General features: G+C 43.7%; 1 protein-coding gene across 27 annotated transcripts in view; it reads left to right on the plus strand.

The window, feature by feature from the left end:
• Positions 1–22,631, plus strand: part of IKZF1 (IKAROS family zinc finger 1) — a 101,472-nt gene that overhangs the window by 55,565 nt on the left and 23,276 nt on the right. For 12 of the 27 annotated variants that reach the window (XM_030932814.1, XM_030932819.1, XM_030932807.1 and 9 more), the window contains exons 4-5: positions 10,052–10,111; positions 18,778–19,038. The exons of 8 other annotated variants lie outside the window; for them this stretch is intronic. In XM_030932814.1, the coding sequence (XP_030788674.1) occupies positions 10,052–10,111; positions 18,778–19,038 (321 nt within the window). Of the gene's footprint in view, positions 1–10,051; positions 10,112–14,297; positions 14,319–18,777; positions 19,039–22,631 lie in introns of those variants that run through there. 7 more of the 27 variants (XM_030932821.1, XM_030932817.1, XM_030932809.1 and 4 more) reach the window with 2 other exon arrangements.

A 22,631-nucleotide genomic window follows, 5' to 3' on the forward strand; every position in this document is an offset into this window, starting at 1 on the left:
CATAAAACTAGAAAAATGGGAAAGAAAGGGAGGAACCCCCCTTACTTCGAAGAAGTGTTGTTGATGTGAAGGACAGGACTTTTTGAGACACTCTCATCCTAAGAAACAGCTGATATCTACTAGGAAAAAACATGACATTTGAAGGTTCTTCCTAAGAGATGTGAGGTTTTGACAGAAGTGCCAGGAAGCCAGAGGTGTGTGAGCAGCAGGCCAGTCGCGTGTGAAGGCTGTGGGATGGGGCAGGAGAGGAGCAGCCAGCATTTCCAGAGCACCAGCTAATGGCAGGGACCTGACACCTTTGCTCTGTGACTCTCCAGCTGTATGGTGACATGAGGCTGGCGTTTTCTTTGGTTTCGTATATGAGGAAGCTGAGGCTTGGTGATGTCCTGCGTGTGACTCGGACCCCAGAGCTACTCAGAGGCAGAGGCTGTCTGTAAACACCTTCGGGTGGTTGGAGGCAGGGTGCTGCAGCCAGTGCTGATCGCCCACAAGCCAAGGCTTTATTGTGAGGGCTAAATAAAATAACATATGCCTAGCATTTATACAGCACAGGGCTTTTAGGAAACAGTGAGAGGATCGTGGAGAGGTGGAGGAAGAGAAAAGGGAAAGAAGAAAACGAAAAAAAAAAAAAAAAAGCTTAAAGAGTTCCTTAAGAGAACTGTAAATTCTGAAGTCCTTGGAGTTTACTTTTCCCTGGTTAGACGTAAGTTTACATGAAACATTAAACAGCTTAAAGTATCCACATCTCTTTCCTTATGTCTTCTCACAGCCACTGTGTGAGTTTCTTATCAAGATGTAGAATTCTGGCCAGGTGCGGTGGCTCACGCCTGTAATCCCAGCACTTTGGGAGACTGAGGTGGGAGGATCACATGTGCTCAGGAATTTGAGACCAATCTAGGCAATATGGTGAAACCCTATCTCTGCAAAAAAATACAAAAATTAGCTGGGCATGGTGGCATATTCCTATAATCCCAGGTACTCAGGAGGCTGAGGCAAGAGGGTTGCTTGAACCCAAGAGGTCAAGATTGCAGTGAACTGTGATCGAGCCACTGCACTCCACCCTGGGCCACAGAACAAGATCCTGTCTCAAAAAATAAAATAAAATAAAAATAAAATAAAATAAATTCTGCCACAAGTCACAATTCCTTGCTCAGAAATCCCTACAAGGGTGCTTCTTAGTTAAGAAATGGAGGAAACACGAATTTCATCCTGACTTCTGAGTCTTGTAGAGACCAGATCTGACTCCTGCGGCCTTCTGCCCGTAGAGCTGGTAGGCAGGGGAATGTGTGCAGAGTGAGGAGGAGTTGACCTGGCATTAAGAACAGTGGAGACTGCTGCCTATTTGGCTGCGCCGCTGTCCTTCTGCTTGGAAAAGTCACTGTAAATAATGGACTCTACTTCTGAGTCAGTTTTACTGAGCTGCCTTTTTAAATATATGTGTCGAAAGGGCGATCTCTGTGTGTCATTTGCACATGTGCATACACATGTGCACACACGCACACACACATGCACATGTGATCACTCATGTACACATGTGTGTGCACTAGTGCACCAGACCAGATGCACCCACCCCAATCCACGCTTCTCAGCCCCTTGCTTTCCTCTGCAGACAGCCAGTTCAGCTACAGTTATGGCCAGATTGCCTGCACTCTGATCTTTACCATCACCAGGCTCATGGCTTGAACTTGTGCCTGACAAATCCATTTTCTGGGAGGAAGGCGGAAGAAACTGCCAAGGCAGGACTGAAGACTTGACCTCCGCCTGTAGTGGGGTCAGGTCACCAGAGGCTGGCTGACTCCCCAGGATTTCTCAGCAAGATTACTACACAAATACCCCTTCCTTAAAGATTAGCGACCACTTAAAGACACAAAGTGTGCAGGACTGTACCCATGGCCGAGAGCCGCGGGATCAAGAGGGCAGCTGAGTTGTTCTTCCCGTCCCTCCTCCTCTGTGCTGAGTCACCTTCTGCTTGGAATTCTGACAGGGACCCGTTGGGCTTCTGGAAGGGAGGGACAGCAGAGGATCCACCCTCTGTGTGTCCTGGGGGAGATTACTTATCTCTGGCCTCCCTGAAGCAGGGCCTGGGCTTCTGGAATCTTTGGGGCTGACACCCTGTCAGCCCTGGGGATGAGAGGGAATGGCCATGTCTGTCTGCAGAGCCTGGGGAGGAGCCGAGCGCTGCCTCCAGAGTTCTCTTCAGTTGATCACATCGGAGGACAAAGGCCACAGAAGTGGATTTAAACTCCTCAGCCCTTTCTTTGCATGTTTATTCTCATTTGAAGTCAGAAGTGATATGTCCTACACCTCAAGAACGTGTGAAATGCACATACAATAACCCCATTTCAGGAAGCCAAGTCCAGCTTAACAGTCAAAACACTTCCTTCAGTCTTTAGTCCTTCACTGTGCCGAACTCCCTTTTACACCAGCAGCAACAGTTTAACCTGTTGCTTCTGTAAGAGTGTGCTACCGGGAAAACCACATCTGAAACACGTGTGCAGTTACATCAGCTAGAGCACATGCTAAACAGTTGATCAAAGGCTCTCGCCTTGTGGCCCACACTGCAGACACTCTGACGACTGCCGAGCTCCGCAGCCCCAGGTCCCTTCCGCATTGCGTGCTGTGCCTCTCTTCTCCCTGTTGCAGGGAACACAGCCATCCGTCACCATGTGGCTCTGCCCAGCGCTGCCCCCACATGTCCTGACAAGGCCTTGATATGCAGAGGTGGCTCTCCACGCACACACCCTGAGCCCCTCCTGCCCACTGCATGGCCCACACTCTTGTGGGCAGCCCAGTTATTTTGTAGAATTTCCCTTCCTTATCATTTTGGCCCATGTGATCCAGCACAAATCTCCCTTATTAGAATAAAATTTGGAATCACAAAATAAAATTTCATTTTTCACTTCTATTGAGGACCTCATACTGTTCACCCCTGCCACGATCCCTGACAAGAGCTTTCCTATCTAATCATTGTTCTTCCAGCCCTCTTAGTTTTTTCGGCCTTTCTTGATTGCCTGAATATCCCTTTCCCTTCTCCTTTTAAAGCATGAACCAAGCTTTCTTACTCCGTTCTCATTATCATTTTTCCATTTTTTTCTTTGCACATGATTCTCCTTAAATTATAAAACTTGGAGGTAATTTCTAGAGGTGCCGTCATAGTGCTTCTGTCTACTTGGTATCTTTAGAATAAGCAAATATCAGTTTTACAAAAAAGTAGTATTTCTTCCAAAACAGAGTAAGCAAGAAGGATACAACATTGGAAAAATACCCCTAAGCCTGTTCTTCAATCCGTTGAATGTTTTCCCCTAAATTGTTATATGGAGATCCTGGACCCAGAAGTCGGCTGACATGAAACAGGCCTAGCAGGCGGGCTGAGGAAATGCTCCAACCTCAGGGTCCAGGAAGATTGCACATGGTACCAAAACAATCACTTAAAAGCTAATCCCGGTCAGGCACAGTGGCTCACACCTGTAATCCCAGCACTTTGGGAGGCCGAGGTGGGCAGATCACGAGGTCAAGAGATCAAGACCATCCTGACCAACACGGTGAAACCCCATCTCTACTAAAAATACAAAAATTAGCTGAGCATGGTGGCACACGCCTATAGTTCCAGCTACCCCGGAGGCTGAGGCAGGAGAATCACTTGAACCCAGGAGAAGGAGGTTGCAGTGAGCCAAGATCACGCCACTGCGCTCCAGCCTGACAACAGAGCAAGACTCCATCTCAAAAAAGAAAAAAAAAAAAGCTAATCCCATAAAAGAACCTATCATTTTGAACCTACTGTTTTCTTTCTTGTACTCTTTAGAAGTACCCCTTTCTCCCTTTATAAGCCATAGGTGTATTAATTGGAGCTTTTTCTATCTTAATTAGTGAACAATTAAAATTGTGTTAATAAAACATAAACAAAAATAGGACTGGTGCCTAGTTGTGCTACATGAAGAGAGAAGGGGCCAGACATTGGTTTTTCCTAATCTTCTGTTAAGTTCTCCAAATCATCTGCTCTGGAAGGTAACTCCAACAGCTGGGATTTGAAGTAAAGCATAGTGACTTTGGCCATCATTGACATGTCCCATTTAAAGCAACCAAAACTGTCCCTCGACCTGACACTCATCCCTAAAACACCATGAGGGTAAGTGAGGCGCTTCAGAAGGTCCACTCAACCCCATTGCCAGATACAGTAAGTGTCTGCCAGGGGCATTTGGAGCTGAAGGGGAGATTGCACAGACTCAGGGTTTGCAGGCGCCGAAGGTGTTTTCCTGCCTTGTTTTTCGCCTTCAATGGACTTGCAAAGCTCTAGCCCTATTGTTTTTCCCATCTGGGAAACATGGTGAGTGTTGGTCGGTTGTAGCTAATCCTATGGGTCTTGAAGTCTTTGTTGACAAGAAGATAGATGTTATATTTGTCTGCGTGTGGCTTTCGACTAAAACATGAGCTACAGGGCTTTTTTGTTTTAAAGCATTTTTCCATAAGGTTCACCCTTACTATTGCTTATCTGAATAATATTACCGGCTAAGAAGTTTATTCATTGCTCACCAGTTGTAGGGGGATTTTGACACAGGACTGGAGGCTTTTTTTCTCATCGTAACACTGCAGACCCATGGAAAACTTGGAAGCAGATGTGACTGGATAAGAGCAGACTGAGTATGATAATCTTAGGGCAATGAGCAGGATGACTGAGAGGGGTGCCTGAAAGCAAGGTCCCCATGATGCCAGCAAACCAACTCACATGCCAGACGGTGGACAGGAAACACAGGCAGGATGTGGTGCAGGCTGGGCTGCCTTTGCTTGGTGAAGGCAGGGGCTTCATGGCCATGCTGGGATGTGACGTGGATGGAAAACAATAAGAATGGGGACCTCTCCAAAGACTTCAGACATAATTTGGCCATGAGAGGCAAGGGTAGAGATGAGCCCCCTGTGGGTTGGAATGTATGGAATCCAAATGAAGCACCATCAACATGCATGGGCTACATAGGAGAGCTGGGTCTGGGGGAAAAGATGGGGATTTGGGTTTGGGTGTGTGTGTTCCAGGCATGGAGAGAAGAATGGGAAGATTGATGAGGATCAAGCCCTGGTAGAGCCTACAGACAGGGGCCCTGGGCATACTTCCACTTGCCTTTTCCAAATTTTTGTGTGCCTGTTGGGTGGAAGGTACTATGCTGGAGCCATCCAGAATCCAGAGCAGTGTAAGACATCATGGCCTGCATGGTGTGACCCTTGACTTCTGAAAAAGAAGGAGCTGGTAGAGTGGGAAGGTGACAAGGGGCAGTAGAGCTGACATCATCAGGACTGACTGCAGTACAAGTGGTGAAAGGAGCCACTGAGGAGTTAACCCAGTCCCCTGGGGAGCTTAGATGTGAGACTCACACCAGCCAGCACTCCCCAGCTCTGTGTCCCTGGGTCCCACTGAACTTGATTGCATTTTAGTTGCCTCTTTTCTAAGACTGGAGCAACAATACCTTCCTTGAATGTGCATGTGCAGTCATAGATGCTAGCCAGTGTTCTCTTCCCATGAGAAGACTCTGAGCCTCCTCACTAGAGTGTGGTCTAAAAACAAATGTATCCATCCACAGAAGGTCGGAAAGGTTTTCATAGAATCTTGACTTGGTAGCTCTTCAGGATCTAACTCATACTTTCCAGAAGCATGGCCTGTGGTGTTCTGTCTGGGGTACTTGGTCCTCCCATCCACCTCCACCTTGCTGTTCTGTCCTGTGACTCTCACTAGCTCAGTCCCGGGGTCAGGAAGCCCTGCCATGAAATGCTAGATTTAGAGGCATTGCCAAGGTTTGCATGTTCCAGACATGGAGAGAAGAATGGGAAGATTGATGAGTATCAAGCCCTGGTAGAGCCTACAGACAGGGTCCCTGGGCATACCTCCACTTGCCCTGAGTATGGTTTGTGAACCAATTCCCAACCAGTGAATCAACGATTGGTCAAGTGCGGCTGCTACGCCTCCTAGCCCCGCCTCCTTAGGGAGCTCACTGGTCCAGTAGCTAAGCCTGGCACCCTTCATACTCAAACCATACTCAGACAAGGTCATAATAGACTAATGATCTAACTGTGACTAACAGGTTCATGTGATTTAAAGAAAGACAGCATTTTTTCTAAATTTCTAAATTCTCCTAAACACAAATCTGAATGTGTTTACCTTTAGATAGATTTTCCTAGAAAATTGTCAGTGTTCTCACATTTGAAAGTAGATCAGATCTCCTCCCTCTAGTTTTGAAAATCTCATGTAGATTTAGCCTCTCCCCAGAGTGACAACGACACGAGAAGTTTATAATTTTATGCACAGCTAAATGCAAACTGAAAAGCGTAGTTTGTGGGTATTTCATTTTTCCCATAATGTTCATCAATTTGGCAATTCAAATAGGATTCAGAATCCTAGGTGTTCACAGCATTTTATATGAAAATGTGCATGAGAGTTTGGGGAATAGAAATTCCTACCAAATAAGTTAAATTTACTCTTGATAAGAATATATTCTGTAAAATGTAGAAAACTGAGAAAAAAGTTTAATACCTGTTTTATCTGCACCCTTTTATTAAACAATGGCCTGAATTTACTAAAGGAAAGAGAACAAGGTTGAGAGGTAATCACTGAATAATAGCTTCGCTAATCCCACAGTGACTGCTGCTTATGACAAGCAAGAGGGTCACCTTAGAGGCAGGACTGTCTTCAGGGGCAAAGGCAAGTCAGCACCTGCAAACCTCTCAAAGTGAGTGAGTAAAAGCAGGTCGTATGGCTCATTTTGCAGCTTGCCAGAAGCAATGTGGGAATATCGTCAGACTGCACAGCCCCTGGGGCCGGCTGGCTCCTGGAGCACGAGGAGCTCTCAGTGACTACTGTGCATACTCACCTGCTCTGTGACTTTGTTCAGTCCCTATCCTGGATGTGCGGTGAAGGGTGCCAGGCTTAGCTGCTGGACCAGTGAGGTCCCTAAGGAGGTGGGACTAGGAGGCGTAGCAGCCGCACTTGACCAATCGTTGATTCACTGGGTGGGAATTAGTTCACTGGGGGGACACCATTACTCCCCATGCCTCACGTGCAGGTGAGTGTGTGTATATTTGCATTAACACACAAACACACTTATGTGTGTCCCTGTGTGTGCAGCTGCAGTACCTTACACACCTTCCAGTGCCTCTCAAGCATCATGAAAACAGCTTCCACAAAACCTCTACTGCCCACCTGGCATCCACAGAGCTCCCAGTGAATGGTTCCCACAAGATACTGAACATTAGCATGGAACAGAGTGAGTTTCCACATTTGCTGTTGTATGTAATTACCTGTCCAGTTAGAATAGTACACACTTCTTTTACTGAGCCCTAAGCTTGTGTGCATGAACGGGGATGGTACAGGAACAAGGGTGAGTGCTTATCAATTCAGCATTACTCTGGAGACATGAAACGAACTAATAGGTACAGCTATATATATATTTTTAAACAATTTTGTGATTTTTTAGGGAACCACATATTTGGAACAAAAATCAACAAGTAAATTTGAATTGCACTAGCCAAAGGACTGATTCTTTTGAAACGTGATTGACATTCAATGTCTAACTTTCCGAAAGAAGACATACATGTGGCCCACAACCATATGAAATAAAGCTCAACATCACTGATCATTAGAGAAATGCAAATCAAAACCACAATGAGATACCATCTCACACCAGTCAGAATAGTTATTAATAAAAAGTCAAAGAATAACAGTTGCTGGTGAGGTTGTAGAGAAAAAGGAATGCTTATACACTGTTGATGGGATTGTAAATTAGTTCAACCGTGTGGAAGACAGTGTGGCAATTCCTCAAAGACCTATATACCATTTGACTCAGCATCCCATTACTGCATATATACCCAAAGGAATCTGAATCGTTCTACTGTAAGACTCATGCACCCATATGTTTGTTGCCGCACTATTCACAATAGCAAAAACATGGAATCAACCTACATGTCCATCGACAATAGACTGGATAAAGAAAATGTGGTACATATACACCATGGAATACTATGCAGCCATAAAAAAATGAATGAGATCATGCCCTTTGCAGGAACGTGGATGGAGCTGGAGACCATTATCCTTAGCAAACTAACCCAGGAACAGAAAACCAAGTACAGATGTTCTCACTTTTAAGTGTGAGCTAAATTAGGAGAATACATGGGCACATAGAGGGGCCTATCAGAGGGTGGAGGGTGGGAGAAGAAAGAGGATCAGGAAAAATAATAGGTAGTAGATTTAATATCTAGATGACAAAACAATCTGTATAACAAACCCCCATGACATGAGTTTACCAATATAACACACCTGCACATGTACTCCTGAACTTAAAAGTTAAATTTAAAAATATATATATTTAATGTCTAATAGTATATTACAGTATTCTTCATATTCACTGGCAATGTGTGAAGTGGGAAGTGTCTTGACTGAATTCGGTATTTCAGGGCTTACACTTTGACTACCCAAGACTGCACAAGGCTACATTTTCTACTGGTGAGACAAATTTGAGACACATTGCATTCAGATCTAATCTCTTAGCTCCTTAATCTTCAGTGTACCAGTAAACATGAAGACCTCCCCAGCGCTGTAGTCATCATCATATGTACAAAGGTGGCTGAGCTCTGGCTGTAGAGCTGCAGGGATATATTAGGAAGTTAACTCTCAAGGCAAGTCATATCAGCATGATCAGCAGTATAAGCAGTATCTCAGTGCTTTGTTGTTTAGTCAGAGTTTTGTACTCTATCACTCATTGTAATGTTCTCATTTGCAAAAGGTAATACATACCCTTTAAAACATCTTTGCTTTTTCTCCCATTATCTGAGATGCTAGCAGCTTCATGAAGCAGAATAACTAAGGGAAAACAGATTATATAACGGGTTGGAGCTCAATGAAGATGCAAGAACAGCAAAGGTTATTGTAAAATTGGCTGTTTGCAGGCCAGCAAGCACATCCATATGGAGGCAATCAGTTTGTGCTACCTCTATTTGATAGGATTCATAATATTGACTTTATCCATTAGATTTGGACTACCAGGGAATAAAATAAGCAGATGAAGAATAAGAATTTGCTAGGAAATAATTTAGCCAATCGCTTCAAGAAACAGCTTTCAAAGTATCTCTCAAACTATGTTTGCCCATTATCCCAATAATTTATTTCCCAATTATTTAATGGGAAAAGAAGGAAGTTCTGTGGTCAGATAAGTCTGGAAAACACTGGTTTAAGCAAAGTTCAATAGGTCTGTTTCCCTGCAGGTCACCTCAGAGTCTTTACTCTGCTAACCTAGGAACTCATCCAACAAGTTTAATTTAACTGCTCACTGTATACGTAACTTTAACAGTCACTGAGACTTGACTCTTGGGGGAAAAATTGTATGTGTGTGTATCTGTGTGTGTGTACACATGTGTGCACATGTGCAGAATCTGCCAAATCTTAAGAAAAAGGAACATGCTGGGAAACTGTCCTGTAAAAGAGAATAGAAACCTGAAGATTTGAGGCAGTGATAGCATTTATGAAAGCAGCTGATAAGTACTAATCACTGAAATGGGTAGCTCTTTTGCCGGTTGGGGAAAACAATAATTTTTCCCCACCCAATGTGCTGCATTTTATAATTTTCTACGAACACTTTCTAAGAAAAAGCTGAATGAAGAACATTTTGCGATGCAATCGGCTCATTAAGAAACACGCACTTTTGTGGAGATACGTACTGTCCCAGGAGACGCTGTGCACGGAGCCTGAGGTTTTGGATTGGAGCTGCTGAATGGTTTCTCACAGTTCTAGAATGTTTGGGGCTGCACCCTCTAAGATGTTGAACCCATCAGTAATTGCTCCAAACCACTTTATGGGATATAATGCTGTGAGTTGAGACCTGAGGGAATTGTGGTCCTGTTCATGAGTAATTACTTTTCTGTTGCCTATAGGAGGGCCAGCAATAGCAGATGAGTAGCTGAACAGTGGTTTTGAGTAATAAAACGTTCTTTTTAAAAAAGTAATGCTTTCTGTTAAACTCTGACTATATCTCTCTCCTGGTATCACAACCCAGCTTTCTTTTTGCCTTCTTTATTGCAGTTACATATGGGGCTGATGACTTTAGGGATTTCCATGCAATAATTCCCAAATCTTTCTCTCGTAAGTATATGCCTTGCTTCTGGAAAACAAAAGCATGCCTTCATCTCCTATCATGTAAATATCGTACGTGCATGTTCCTTCATCAACGCCTTCATTCATGCTTGAAAAAGGAGATACATTAAATATTCACTGTTCTATTCATTAGACACCTACCGTATCATTTTTGGGTATTTATACCATAAAGTGCAAAAGGAAGGTCTAGGCAGTTGTGCAGTGTCCTGGGAGCATGGTAGTGGAGTAACAGTAAGGGTTGGAGTCGCAGTAGCACTGATGGGATTGTTACTTCACTGATGCTGCTGGACAGCTTTGAGATTACTCTTGTGATTATCTCCTTTTTGTTGAGTGTAAGGATAAAATGGCCATACTTTCTGACACCAACAAAGAACTGAACATGGTTTCAAGATAATTTTTACAATTTTGTGGGACAGGAGAAAGAGACATGCTCTTCATCTGTGGTTCTGGAGTATTAATTTCAGAACTGAGAAGAGAAAATTGCAGGCCTCCAGGCCGTTATTCTGTGGTGCGTCGCTGCTGGAGCCAACGTACTGTTCATGCTTGGTGCCCGCAGGACCGTCTCTGATCTGAGCTGTTAAACCAAAAACAGATGTGAATTTCATTTTTCTTTTTTAGATATTGAGAGCTGATAAATGATAAATATATTTGGGTAACATCCTCAAAGAAATACTTTAAAGAACAGAGAGTGCTTTTAAAAATGTATAGAGAGCTGAATATTTAAAGTCATACAAGTTGATAATCCCCTTAGGACCTGTATTAGTAAATTCTCTAATGCTATAAAGCAACATCAGAAGACAGGTTGCATTTGTTAACACTGTGACAATTATAATTATAGGCTCTAATTTAAACAGTGCCAATGACAGTTAAAGATAGTTTCTGACATTCTACTTATCAAAAACTATCTGGTGTCTAAGGAATTTAACAGTATCAAAGTACAAGCTTTTGCTCATAAACTAGATTGGCTACTTTTCCAGCCTATAGCGTTGATGGGTGCAGCACACCAACATGGCACGAGTATACATATGTAACAAACCTGCACGTTATGCACATGTACCCTAGAACTTAAAGTATAAAAAAAAAAAAAACAGTTACGGAAATCTTTCTTCTACTGAGGTTCCTTTGGTTCCACTTTAAAGCAATAGCTTGATACCTACTTTTGTGAGATGTATATGTATGTACATGTAAATGCTTATATATGTGTATCTGTTTACACATGAGCTTATATGAACATATAAAACATGGTATTGAACAGAGAAATGATACTGAAGAATCATTATTGAAGTGTTTTGACAAGTCAGATGCACTTAAGAGTAAGCTAATGCATCGTGAAACATGTTTCTGTGAAGTCTGAGGAAGGTGTCAGCCAGAGCATATTGCAGTGTTGAAGCAGACCCTTCAGTGAAGCCTTCAGTCTGTAAGAATTGCTGCATGTGAAGATGTATTGTTATGATACTTACAGTTTTTATAAAAGAGATGATATACACTTGGATACACTTTCTGTCTGTATTTGTGCAAATGTGTCCATAAGGTATTGGTGTCTCTCTTTCTCTCCCCCTCTCCCCAGTGTTGGAATTGTGACTATCCTCCTCACACAAGTGGCTAGTTGGTCTTGATGCCTTCCCCCACAAAACAGCAACCAAACTGTTCTGGGCCAATATCACCACCTTGTGGTCATGATGAAGAATTGCCCTCTTTGCCCTCAACAGCTCTTTTCTTCTTAAAAATTAAAAACGACCCCTTTGACCCCTTCTACTGTCCTTATTCCAGTTTGTGTCCCTAGTTACTGGAGGAAAGAGAATGTCTATTGCTCTTTTTTATTCTCTTTATCTTTTTACTCTTCTGCCTTTCTTTTCTCTCCCTGACTTCATTCCATTTAAAGGCCTTAAATTGCTAATAAGGAGAAAAGTATTTTCTAATAAGGTACCCTGGTGAGACGAAAACAACTTTCTACATTTTAGATGATATTAAGTTATAATAAATGATGCCATGAACCTTAAAATGCTTAAAAGTTTTATAAATCTCTTTTAGAGGCAACACACACACACACACAAATATATATATATATATATACATACCCTCTTCATCTCAAATTTTCATTTAATTACTGTGTTTCAAGATATATTTTAAATATTTTCATTTCATTTGATTTTTACTTGCTAGTCACCAATGTTGCAAGAATATTTCTGTCTACCATTTTTCAAGTAAAATATTGAGCATTTCAAGCTTACGTAGTCTAAACTCACACTGGAGTGATTGCTTCGGACTATCTTTTCAATGGAAAAATGCATTCTGAGTACCAAACATTTACTTTTTCAGTAAATATGAATACACATTCTAAAAAGGAAAGGGAAATGAAGAGGAAGCATAACTCATTGGTCAGGTGGGGACTGACAGTGTACATTATACCTATGCATTAAAAAATGTTTAATTATCCATGAGCACATACAGTGTCTGGCACAGATTCAGGCCTCTTGGCTCCTCTTGGCATCTGAGCTCCTTGTATTCTCCAGATTCTTCAATCCAAACTTGTCTGTCTACCAAAGTACACCTTCCATACAGGGCTGTGGGGTCTCTCTTAGTACTGTTGGGTGCCAGTAGCATAGAAGTCCTCCAAGATGGGTCAATGAGATTTTAATTTTTCCCAACTTTAAATAGCGTCTGGGAAGGAAAGCAGCTTTTGACTAGAAGTTTGAAAACATCCACTCTTCTTATTTATTGTCGCATTTATTGAATAATAAAATTGGGCTCTTGCCCATTATCTCTCAGTCAACGAAAGAGCCCAGGATGGGCCTGAGCCAGAGTGTTCTGGGGAAAGAGAGGACCAGTCTCCATTTCATGTTCTATATTTAATCAGTTCAACTCAGCACCTTACTGAGTTTGACATTTTTCTAAGTAATGGGGTGGGGGGTTACAAAATATTCATAAGTATCTTTCCTATCTTCTGGGAGATGTACCATTTCACTGAAGCAATACCATAGCTAAGCAGTTCCAGCTAAGAGTAACAGAGGCGGGAGTGAGTGATTTAGGAACTCACAGATGGGCGTGGCCAGGAAACTCGGGCCCTGGCAAATGTTCCATAGAGACAATATCCATGGGGTTGAACCAAGCACAATGCCTGCAAATCAGGGGCAGGCAGGTTCATGGAATTGATTCTGGGGCAGGTATGAGCAGCACCGTTTAAGGAGTGGCAGTTGTTAAGAAACCGAAGGGACTTCTCATAGGGCATTTTCAACAGAATTCAGCGGGAGCCTTGCATATCCCTTTGGGTGGGCTCCGGGGTATTATGAAGCTGCCAGGAGGTACGCAGCTTCAGTAAGTGCCAATCATTCCTTCCCAACCTCCTCCTTCGTTAGCGGAAGCGTCAGCTGGTGTCATTGCCTTCTGCAGGAGGATGGATTTCAAAACAAAGGGCTGCCAAAACTCACACTCTCGCAGAGCCTCCCTCACAACTGCATGTGTTCACTACCATCAACAGGCCAACCCCCACTTGTTCTTTTCTTCTAGGTAAAGGAAAAGGTCTGCGGGTCAAAGGCCCTGAACTCCTCACTCCTTGAATGGGAGGCATATTGGTGAAAGCTGTCACACAACTACAGGTGGCAGGAACCTGCCGTCAGGGTTCCCACCAGCCTCCAGGGCTTGCTTCTCTGCTCTCTGTGTGGACACCCTCCGCCACTGCAAACCCCTCCCTCAGAAGAAGCTCTTCTTGCACTCACCTCCCACTTGCCTCTCCTCAGCACCTTCTCCACCCTCAGGGGCCAAACTGAGGAAGTGTGAATCCTGTGCCATCAACCTTGCTCACAGGAATTAGTTTCAGTCCCCACTGACCGACTTCCTTCCAAACCTGCACCAGCCTGTGCTGCTCTTTATAAAGGAGGCGTGTGTACGGCCTGGCTGGTACAGAAGATTCCAGATTTCAGTGACTACAGGACTCTGTCACCCCTTCTTCTGTTTTTCTTTCTTCTGTCCACATCTGTGATTGAGCTTTACCTTCAGAGAAAACCCCAGAAACCTTTTTCACACTTACATGGGAAGCCAAGACACTCTCATCCCGGGCTTGTGTTTTTAAAATGTGTATTTTAATTTCACAGGTCCTTACATTTATGACTAATAGGTTTCAGATTTTGAGATACAGTCTGTAGCTGCAACTTATGAAGATAGTTTCAAGCCCTGATTTCTGTCATCTATGAAAACAGTAAGCAAGTTGCTTATATTCTCCTCCTAGCTGGATAAGAGACCCCCATTTTCATGGACAGCCTCCTTGGGTGGACAGAAGTCTCCTGATCTCATCTATGTAACCAGCAGCCACTTTGAATTTTTCCACAAAGAAACGAGGAGCTTAACACCATTTATGGGAAATCCACACACTGCTTGAATCTAACGCACCCCATGGTGACGGTGTTGCCCACTCTGTTCCCACCAAATCCTGCCAGCGCCTGGCAGTCATCCAGTCCCTGTCTTAGACTTCACCAACCTTTCCTGTCATAACATGGCTTAGAAGTTGTCCGAATAGTGCTAGAAGCTTCCAGCCCTGGAATGCTCAGCATCTGCCATCTAAATTCCATTTAAAACGTTTTGAGCATTTGCTGATACAAGTTCCTCTGTTCATTTTCTGTTATTTTCAGTTCCCTGGCCTTGCCCACAGTGATCTGTGGATATTGTCTACATACTCTTTTTTAGAAACCTAGAGCGTCGCAGTGTCCTTAATTTTCCTCTTGGAGCTCTATCTCTTCCTGAGCTGATCATCCCTACTGCTGTTCCTACAGACTTATGTGACCAATCTTCTATATATGTCCCTACATCTGGCCATCAAGGTGGAGATCTAGGTACCTATCTCCCTAAAATCGTACCTTGGTGTCCACATTGATCTCAGGACAGTATGTGATAGGTTCTTGTGCCTTTTTGAGTAGGAGTTTAAACACATCCACTCTTCATCATATTTATTGTCACATTTGTTGAATAATAAAATTGGACTCTCATCCATTATCTCTCAGTCAATGAAAGAGCCCAGGGTGGGCCTGAGCCAGAGTGTTTGTGTCCCTGGTTCTCTTTTGGTTCTGTTACAGCTCTCAGTGACAGTGTCATGAAGGCTAACAAGGATAGAGTACTGCTTTCAGCCACCATTTGTCCAATGAGTGGCTGATCTCCAGGCCTCTGGCTTTGAGGACATCTGTGATATCTATGGCAGCATCCATTGTGGGCTTTCCCCTATGCTTCTGCTTCCTTCCTGTCACATAGCTTTGCCTCCTCCTCCTGCAAGCAGCCTGCTGTAGCAGAACTGGTGATCCTGAAGCCAGAAACCCGAAGGTCATGTCCAGTGCTTCCCTGCTGTTCTGTTCCCCGCCTGCAAGTGCCCACACACTTAGCAACAACACACACCATAGAGCACGCCAAAGAATCCCAGAAATACTCATTCTTAATGATCCAGAAAAACAAGTGATAACTTCTGGCAAGTTCTAATAGGCCATATGTACCTGTGGGAAAGCAAGAGTCAATTCTCTGTAGCTGGTTGCCTCTGAATTTATGAAGACAAGCCAAGTAGGGGAATATGCCAAGGGGATTATCCCCATACCTGTTCTTCTGCATGGGGTCCTTTTTCTAGCCTCAGAAGCACTCCGCCTACACCTTCTCTATAGCCCTCGTCTTAGCGCCTATATTTGAAAAACTTGCTACACCAATCTTAATTTGGTCCATTGTGTTCTAATCTTATATTAAAAGCCACAAGATAAATGATTTAAAATAATCTTAGATTAAGGAGTACACAGATCTTTGCAGCCTCATTGTGTTTCCAGAGCAGGTTGGTGTAGACACTGGTGAGCAAGGAGGGCCTAGAGAATTAGCTTCCTCCCAAAAAGATGCACATCCTCTACCTGAGAGTACAGATTCCAGAGAACTCAGTGGTCATTAAGCACCATTGCCTCAACAGCCAACTAGACTCACTTGCCTGCCTATCTCATTATTTTCCAAGCATCTTATCCCTGGCAGTGGGGAGAGGTTAGCAGGAGGCTGCTCAGATGCTCTGAGTCTCTGATCTTCAGGATCTGAAGGGAAGAGCATTTGGAGAATCCCCACTGCTGGATTTCTCAGGACAATCCTGCATAATGCCAGGATCTGATGGAGGAGACAGGCAGCTCTGTTCATCCTCTGGTGCATCCTCACTTTTGTGGTCTCCAGGGCCACCATGTCTCAGTTAATTCATTTCATTATTCATCTGTAAGTCATTTCCCTAAAGAGCTAAAGGGAAAACACTGGCAGTACAGTCAGCCCTCCATATCCATGGGTTCAGCCTCTGGAAATTCAACCCACTGTAGCTTGAAAACACAGTGTTCAAGAGACACGGAACCTGTGGTTATGGAAGGCAGATTTTTTGTATCTACAGGTTCTGTAGGGCCAATTTAGGGACTTGCACATCCACAGACCTTCAGGAGTCCCAGAACTGATGCACTGCAGTTACCAAGAGATGACTGTGTAAGTGGATGCTGGGGCCAGGCTGTCTGCAGTTACCTTCCAGCTCTTCCACTTGCCAGCTATGTGACCTTAGCAGATTGTTCAACCTCTCTGTGCCTCGGCTTCTTCAACTGTAAAATAGGATAATGATAGCACTTCCCTTATGGAGTTGTTGTGAAGGTTAAATAGCAGAGTGCAATTAATGTGCTGTCTGCCCAGCATGTGGTATTGGGGTTAGGTGGAAGACTGTGCTGGGATCACTGGGAGTGAGCCTCCACGTGCCATGCCCCAGCCACTGTCCTCAGCTAACATCTCATCTGTCAGCCCTGTTAGGCTGGTGCTGTAATAATTTCCATTTTCATGGATGAGGAAATCAAGGCACAGAGAAGTTACATGACTTGCCTAAGATCTCAGAGCCTTTAAATAGTGCAGCTAAGATTCCCGACCAGGTATTTTTATTTCAGTGTCTGAATTGTAGTTCTCTAAATCGAGAGGAACTCGCTGAAATAAAATAAGCTTGGAGTGTTATTAACTAAGTTGGTTATTTAAAACAGTTGTTCTCAGTCCTCAGGATACGTTAGAATCTTCTAGAGGGTTCATTAAAACAGACTGCGGGCCCACCCCAGAGTTCCTGAGCCAGCAGTTCTGGGGTGAGCCTGAGAGTCTGTGCTTCTAGTAAGTTCTCAGGTGATGCTGATGCTGCTTCTCCAGGAACCAAACTTTGAGAACCATTGATTGAAAATGTTGATCAAAAATTATGTAGTCTATGCTGAGCACAGTGGCCACACCTGTAATCTCAACACTTCGGGAGGCCAAAGCAGGTGGATCACTGAGCTCAGGAGTTCGAGACCAGCCTGGTCAACGTGGGAAGACCCATCTCTACAAAAAATACCAAAAAAAAAAAAAAAAAAAAAAAAAATAGCCGGATGCGGTGGTGCAAACCTTTTAGTCACAACTACTAGGGAGGCTGAGGTGGGAGGATCACTTGAGCCTGGGAGACAGAGGCTGCAGTGAGCCATCCCACTGCACTCCAGCCTGGGTGACAGAGCAAGACCCTGTCTCAAAAAAGACATATTTAGTCTTGATTGTCATCTATCTCATTGAACATTTTACTTGGCAAAATTTACCTACCTACTCTTAATTAGTCTGTAAAAATGGTTATTAAAATGATGGCTTTCAGTGTAACTACAAATTCTCTTAGTCATTACAGTGTTGGATTCACCAGTGTATCATCAGTCAGTGTTTCTGATGTGTGTAAATGAAATGTTTCCTACTTTCTTTAGGAAGAAAAATATTCAAATGACATAATTACCCTATGATGTGTGACTTAAAGGCAACAGTAATGCAGAGTCAATAGTGGTCATTGTATTCAAGACACTAAAAGTTCACCTCCCACCCTCCCCCCGACACACACACAAGCTGCTTTCTCTTTGGAAAAAAAAAAGCTTTTCCAGATATCTACATTCATAAACTATCCCAATTAACCCTTCAGTCAGTGGAAGAAGTGTAAGAAATTATTACCTCTTCTTTAGAACACAGGGTTTGTTTATGTTATTTAAGATAAACAGGAATTCAAATGGTCATGTACCAAAGAAACAGAAAGATCTTCCAGAAATCTGAAAGGGAACTGTGGTCAGAACTCTGAGCATTTTTATGTTTACTGAGTTTTGTCCCAAAGTTTATTAATGTTTACATGCCACAAGGAAAGGTAGCATGACAAGTAAGAGACGTTTTCAGGCTTGTTAACCACTTACTAGGTATTTTGCCAAACAAGTTCTCACATCCTAGAGAGCTGGATTGTGTGACCCAGTACCCACCCTCTAGGGCAAGATGCCCATCTGATGGGTAGGGTGTAGGAGTCGGCTTCAGACCACTCCTGACATGAACCTGCTTTAAATGGGGGCCCAACTCTAAAGTGGGAACTATGTAAATACCTTTCTAGTGCATTTTCAGACACTCGCCAATGGGGCCTATGGAGAGGGCTGGCAGATCTCCCTGTGACCCCAGGTGCATCCCAAGGCCTGCCACCAAAGCCCTCTCAAGGCTGAATGCATGGCGAGCTCAGGCTGCTGTCCCCTTGGTATTTGCTAAGAACTTCTGTTTAGTAGCTCTCCACGCCTATTTGATTGTCTTTTTGCTGTTGTGTTGTTTTGTTGCATCTTTTTTTTGCAATGACACTGAGTGGCCTCCTATATTGTTTCTTTCAGCCAGTAATGTTAAAGTAGAGACTCAGAGTGATGAAGAGAATGGGCGTGCCTGTGAAATGAATGGGGAAGAATGTGCGGAGGATTTACGAATGCTTGATGCCTCAGGAGAGAAAATGAATGGCTCCCACAGGGACCAAGGCAGCTCGGCTTTGTCAGGAGTTGGAGGCATTCGACTTCCTAACGGAAAACTAAAGTGTGATATCTGTGGGATCATTTGCATCGGGCCCAATGTGCTCATGGTTCACAAAAGAAGCCACACTGGTAAGGCCTGGCTCAGTTTTTCCTTTAGTGGCCTGGAGAAGGTGCATGGGGTTTGAAGGAGGAAAGCATCCTGTCTTCCTTGAGTGTTCTGAGCATGTTTCAAATTGACTGGTAGCTCAGTTGTTGCAAGCGATTGGTTCCAAGTGGTACCGAGTCCTAGAGTCCTTATTCTGGTACAGCCTTGAAAAGGACTTATCAACATGTACCGATTCCACCCTATACATAAAACAAGGGAAAAGTGAACAGCATCACATGAGAGGCCTGGCAAGGGCCTGCTGTTATAATAACACAGACTAAGTGGTCTCAGCTGAGCCCTCAGGGTACGTGTGCTAAGTCATCACCCTCCACAAAACAGAAAATCCTGATACACCAAAACTTACTCCTCAAACTTTCCACTGAGAAACCATGAGTAAAATGTGTGTTTTAATGGTATTCAAACTAACAGGGTTTGATATTTAGAAACAATAGCGAATGGTGGAATAGCAGCAAAATTGAGTTTTCAGAAAGACCTCAGATGAGCTTTCAAATGACTTGCCCTCTACCAGGGGAGACTGAATCAGATGCTTCTGTTACCACTGGTTATCAGCTCAAATTCCTAAAGAACTTCATCCCAAATCCTCTGTCTTACTGAAAGGTTTACTGGAAATATAAGAGAATGTCATATTCTGTGTCCAGAAAGGAAGGAGCACGGGCACCCTAGTGTCAGCAAGTTGTGCTCAGGCTCACAGGATGCCCCCTTACCAGGGACGTGGGAACACAGTGAGCCCCAGCTGGCCTCGCTCTGCCAGTGTTTCTAATAGTCGGTCACGTTGATGGAAGTGTCACAGAGTTGTCCAACAGAACTGTCCAGTCACCACCACTCATGGTGCTGAAGGGTCTTAGAAGTAAAATATGAATGGCACACACTTATTTAACTGTCGGCAGAAGGTTTCTTATGAATTGAAGAGAAACTTTTCTTTGCGTGGGAAGCTGTTCTAAAGTTGGGTAAAACACAATAGATCCACCACCTCTAGCAGCCACTGAAAGCTGGAACTGCCTCTGAGCTGGCATCGTTAGGTCAGCATAAAGCTAGCGTCTCCCACTGCAAAACCCAAGGGGAAGAATTAGTTGAAAATCCTATTTCAAAGGCCTAGCGGATTCTATAAGATACCTCAGGAAAGTGATGACGATGACTTGACATCAGACCCTCGTATGCTGCTTCCGTGGGGGCAAACAAAAATATGTTTATCAGAAATTAGGCAGAAATTAAGAAAATTTCGTGAGCCAAAAAAGCTATATTATCAAGAAATGCAGATATTTGTGGGGTTGTAATTTTTATATTTGAATCAGGGCAGTTTCCAAACGGATCCATTCCATTTGTAGTGTATCTGAAAAACTGTAAAAATAAGTTGATGTCAATAGATACCCATCTTCAATAAAAATTCAAATTCTAAAATTAAGCAAACTTTGCTTTTTCTAATAGCCCCTTTATCCTCAAATTACCCAGTGAAATAGACCGACCACACTCAGCCCTAAGTGAAGCAAGCGTCCACGAGAGTAGTCCCAGCCTCACCTTTGTAATGAGGTGGAAATTAACATGAAGGTAGGCTACACTGTGATAGACACTTAACAGGATACTCCGGGACCCGTAGTAATACATCCCCGATGACGAATAGACCTCACTAATGAATTACTTGCCTGTTAGTTCATGTAAAGCCTGACTGTACAGTGAAAATTCTCTTAAATAAATATTTGATAAGTGAGTCAAATTCTGGCATACTAAATTGCCAAAATATAATGACTGCCTGCCTTGATAAAAAGAATAATTACATTTAATGAATAAACCTGCCAAGTACAGATATGCCAGGTGGCATCTGCTGTTTGTTGCTCACTTCTCCCAACAAATAGCAGCTAGGTGCCACCTGCACACCAATAAGCTGAGTTTTTCACTTACGGAACAAATAACTTTCAGAAGTCAATTTTATACTTTCTGTCTTGCCCTTTGTTAAAAAAAAAAAAAAATACACACACTTGAAGCAATGAACTTGTGAATTGTCTTCATCATGCATTTCCACTGCCTAAATATAGACAGTCCCAGGTAGATACAAAATACCTGGTTTGGCCAGACTTGGTTTGAATAACTAGACATGCTAGAAAAGGTTTTCATTTTCCTGGGATCTGAGTGGGATATGTTACAAAAGCCATGCTTTCTGAATTCTCTACGCTTAAAACATTTCTAGCGCAGTGCTTCTCAAACTTGAAAGAGCATGTAAATCACCTGAGATCTTGTGAACATGCAACTCTGCTTCAGACCTGTAGGGAGCCAGGAGAGCAGACATTCCTAACAAGCTCCCAGCCTGTGGAGCACAGAGCCGCCTCAGGCAGCAGGGCAGTGCAGCTGAGCAGTGACAGAACAGGACCGTTCGGAGGGCTCTCCATCTGGGGCAGGCTGGTACTTGCACTGTGGCCATTGTTCCTCCTCCTGCCCATGGCTGAGTCAGCTTCCCAGTCCCTTCCGGGATACACTGAGGGAATTCAGGGGCGATCTCACCTCTGCCCATATCCCCATGTTGGTTAAGTACCACTGGTGCCATTTTCTAATCAGCTCATCGGCACCAGCATGTCACTTTCCCTGTTGCGCAGCTCAGTTTTATATTTTTGACTGGGGTGTAATAGTAACATCTTCCCCACCAATGTCTCAGGGTTAGTGTGAGAACCAGAGGGGAGAGAGGTAGTAAGGAAGTAGGAAATGCAGGGTGCAAATACACCGCATTATTATTCTAAATGATGGGATTTTTAATAACAAAGACCAAGAAGATTGTCTGTGCCTACCTAGTTCCCGCCTGTAAGATAAAAAGGTTCAGTCCCCGAGCTTCCTAAACACAGCACCCTAATGGCACTGCTCCTCCCAGGTATGGTTGCAGTAGACCTATGTCAGTTCTTGCAGTTCAAACATATTTTTTTTCACTTTCTTCTGATATGCCCTCAAATTCTAGGACGTAGGCATCCATGAAGACTTCCGTTTTTACCCAGTGAAGTTATTAGAGGGGGCTCAAACCTTCTTACAGAGGGTTCCTAAAATGGGAGATCTGTGAAGTCATTGGGATTAAAAATTACATTTCCAATTCATGACATCAACGTCCTCATCCCAGTTAAATAAAAATAAATACAACCTTGGAGAAACTTGGCCTACTCAGCTGCAATAGCTGTTGACCTGCACAAGGCAAATGATGGACCCCGGCCACGCAAGAACACACATGGCATGGGCTGCGTTCTTGTGCCTCAGCTCCATGAACGTGTCTTCTTAGCTGCGGACCCCACCAAAGGAAACTGTTTGAGTGGAGTGCTCTGTATTGTCACTCCTGGGAATGCTCTCTTAAGACCCCCATGCCTTGTGCTACATGTTCATACCAGCAAAGGCACTCAGAAGCAAAAAAGGTTTCCAGTGAAATTTGTTTGTAGGCAGGTATTAGGACACCAAGCACGACAGGATCCAAGCAAACCCCTGCCTGCCTGCCTGCCTGCCTGCCTGCCTGCCTGCCTGCCTGCCCTGCTCTGCTCTGCAGAAGGGCAATGTGTCTGCAGCAGTCTGCCCTTTCTGTCTGTGATGGACA

The sequence above is a fragment of the Rhinopithecus roxellana genome, chromosome 6 (assembly GCF_007565055.1).
Source record: "Rhinopithecus roxellana isolate Shanxi Qingling chromosome 6, ASM756505v1, whole genome shotgun sequence".
Lineage (NCBI taxonomy): Eukaryota > Metazoa > Chordata > Mammalia > Primates > Cercopithecidae > Rhinopithecus > Rhinopithecus roxellana.